This window comes from Oncorhynchus keta, chromosome 27 (assembly GCF_023373465.1).
Source record: "Oncorhynchus keta strain PuntledgeMale-10-30-2019 chromosome 27, Oket_V2, whole genome shotgun sequence".
NCBI classification, from domain to species: Eukaryota; Metazoa; Chordata; class Actinopteri; order Salmoniformes; family Salmonidae; genus Oncorhynchus; species Oncorhynchus keta.
This window is the reverse complement of record NC_068447.1, coordinates 32,650,416-32,652,915: the sequence shown is the minus strand read 5'-3', so window position 1 is coordinate 32,652,915 and position 2,500 is coordinate 32,650,416. Positions and strand designations below refer to the sequence as shown.

At 49.6% G+C, this 2,500-nt stretch overlaps 1 protein-coding gene across 5 annotated transcripts in view; it reads left to right on the top strand.

Moving 5' to 3' along the window:
• Nucleotides 1–2,500, top strand: part of LOC118359810 (histone deacetylase 7-like) — a 28,445-nt gene that overhangs the window by 4,276 nt on the left and 21,669 nt on the right. For all 5 annotated transcript variants that reach the window (XM_052482172.1, XM_052482171.1, XM_052482170.1 and 2 more), the window contains 5 exons: nucleotides 75–246; nucleotides 580–779; nucleotides 970–1,170; nucleotides 1,892–2,102; nucleotides 2,351–2,484. In XM_052482172.1, coding sequence (XP_052338132.1) covers nucleotides 75–246; nucleotides 580–779; nucleotides 970–1,170; nucleotides 1,892–2,102; nucleotides 2,351–2,484 — 918 coding nt within the window. The remainder of the gene's footprint in view (nucleotides 1–74; nucleotides 247–579; nucleotides 780–969; nucleotides 1,171–1,891; nucleotides 2,103–2,350; nucleotides 2,485–2,500) is intronic.

Genomic DNA, 2,500 nt, shown 5'->3' with positions numbered 1-2,500 from the left:
AAAGAAACACTAAGACTCATCTTTGAAAGCAACAAGATCATTTATCGCCACTTTACATGTGTGTATGTGTGCAGAGTGAATTAGACTTGTCCCCTCGGAAGGTGGGCCGGGTACCTATGGTGACGGGAGGCCAGTCTGTCTACCTTCCCCTGGGGATGGAGGAGCAGAGTGGGTCGCTGTCGCCCCACCTCCAGCCTGTCCTCCTCCTGGAGCCCTCCCGACTGGTCCATACCCCCATGCTCGCTGGTGAGACACACCATCACATTCACATACAATGCTGGCTGCCTTGCAATGCGTTTGACTTCCAATAAACATTTGCCTTTGTATACAGCAGTTAAGAGTCATTTTGCATGTAATTTGACATAGAACAGGAGAAATTCTTGCCAAAAATATGTTCCTTATAAAAGTATTACACAATACACAATTGCTCAGCTGGATTCTGTAGGCATTATCGCTTTTCTCTTGCCTCCTGTGAAATAGCCAAGAAAAGGTTTGTTCTGACGCCAGAGGAAATGTGGTACTGCCACCTAGTGGCCTTGACAAATAGTCAGATTTAAAGCCATTCTCCTCCTGTCTCAGTTCCAGGCCTGAGCACCGTGCCACTACAGTTTGCCCCCCAGATGGATCGTCTGGCCCCGGGTGGGGGCCCTCATAAGGCCCTGAGCCGAACTCGCTCAGAGCCGCTGCCCCAGAGCCTCAGATCCCTACACCCTCTGCTGCAACAGCACCACAACAGCCAACTACTGGAGAGACTTAAACAGCAGACACACCTGGGCAAGGTGAGCGACTTACAGACCTTCACAAATCACACATTTTCTCACACACACTCTGTTGTAATGGGTTATTGATTTTTGTACAATCCAAGGATGGTTTCCTCTTTCAGCAGCTTTCTTTTTCGAAAATAATTAATTGATTTGAATGGAGTTGAATGAATATAAATTGATCAATAATTTTGTGTGTGTGTTCCAGCTGATGTCTAAATCCAGTGAGAAGCCTCGGCTCAGACAGATCCCCTCAGAAGACATGGACTCTGAGGAGGTGGGGCCGACGCCCAGCGACACCTATCACGGCCGAGCACGGGTGGAGTCACTGAGGGAAGCGGAGCCTGTGTCTGATTTGGACAGCCAGGGAGAACAGATCAATCTGCAACACACACTCATACTCAACCAGGTAAGATAAAGACACACAGATGATAGAGGACCACTAATACAATATGCCTTCCTTGAACTTCCAGCAGAGGGCAGCAATGTTTTTTTTTTCATGCTTCATGCAGGATTGACTTTACTTTACTTTCTGCGTGTATAGATTCCTGTGGGTTGAAAATCACAACAGCACTAAACATATCTCCTCTCTCTCTCTCTCTCTCTCTCTCTCTCTCTCTCTCTCTCTCTCTCTCTCTCTTCTCTCTCTCTTTCTCTTTCTCTTTCTCTCTCTCTCTGGCTCTCTCTCTCTGGCTCTCTCTCTCTCTGGCTCTCTCTCTCTCTCTGTTTCTCTCTCTCTCTCTCTGGCTCTCTCTCTGGCTCTCTCTCTCTCTCTGGCTCTCTCTCTCTCTCTGGCTCTCTCTCTGGCTCTCTCTCTCTGGCTCTCTCTCTCTGGCTCTCTCTCTCTGGCTCTGGCTCTCTCTCTCTCTCTCTCTCTCTCTCTCTCTCTCTCTGGCTCTCTCTCTTGGCTCTCTCTCTCTCTCTCTGGCTCTCTCTTTCTCTCTCTTTCTCTCTGGCTCTCTCTCTCTCTGGCTCTCTCTCTCTCTCTCTGGCTCTCTCTGGCTCTCTCTCTCTCTCTCTGGCTCTCTCTGGCTCTCTCTCTCTCTCTGTCTCTCTCTCTCTCTCTCTCTCTCTCTCTCTCTCTCTCTCTGGCTCTCTCATTTTCTATCTTGCTCCCTCTCTCTCTCTAGTCATTGCTGTGGGAGAAACAGAAACAGCTGCAGCAGTTGCGTCGGCAGACAGCCCACATGGAGACGCTGGCGGTACCCATGATGCTTGGCAGTGCCCACCGGCCCCTCTTCCGTACCCAGTCCTCACCAGCCTCCACCTCCCTCACGCTGCCAGACAAGCCCCTGCCAATACCCGCCCCAGAACCACATAGCAAACCACGCTTCACCACCGGTAAGAAATGAACCACATGCACACTGCCACAAGGGAACCTGTTTAGGTGTAGGTTATTATCCCTACTGTGGCTGTAATTCAATTGATCCAATCTGAGGCCTGGTCAAGGACACTCTGATATGGGTAGTAAGCAGTTTATATGCTTCTTGCATTTGTTTCAATATCTCTCTTGTTGTGGTTAGATCTGTCTTACAGCTGTTGATTCACCGGAATTACTAACGTTAGTGTGTGTCTCTGTTTGGTTGCAGGCCTGGTTTATGACTCTCAGATGCTAAAGCACCAGTGCACATGTGGTGACAACAGCAGCCACCCAGAGCATGCTGGGAGGATCCAGAGTATCTGGTCACGTCTCCAGGAGAGAGGTCTCAGGGGCCAGTGTGAGGTACATAAACCACCGT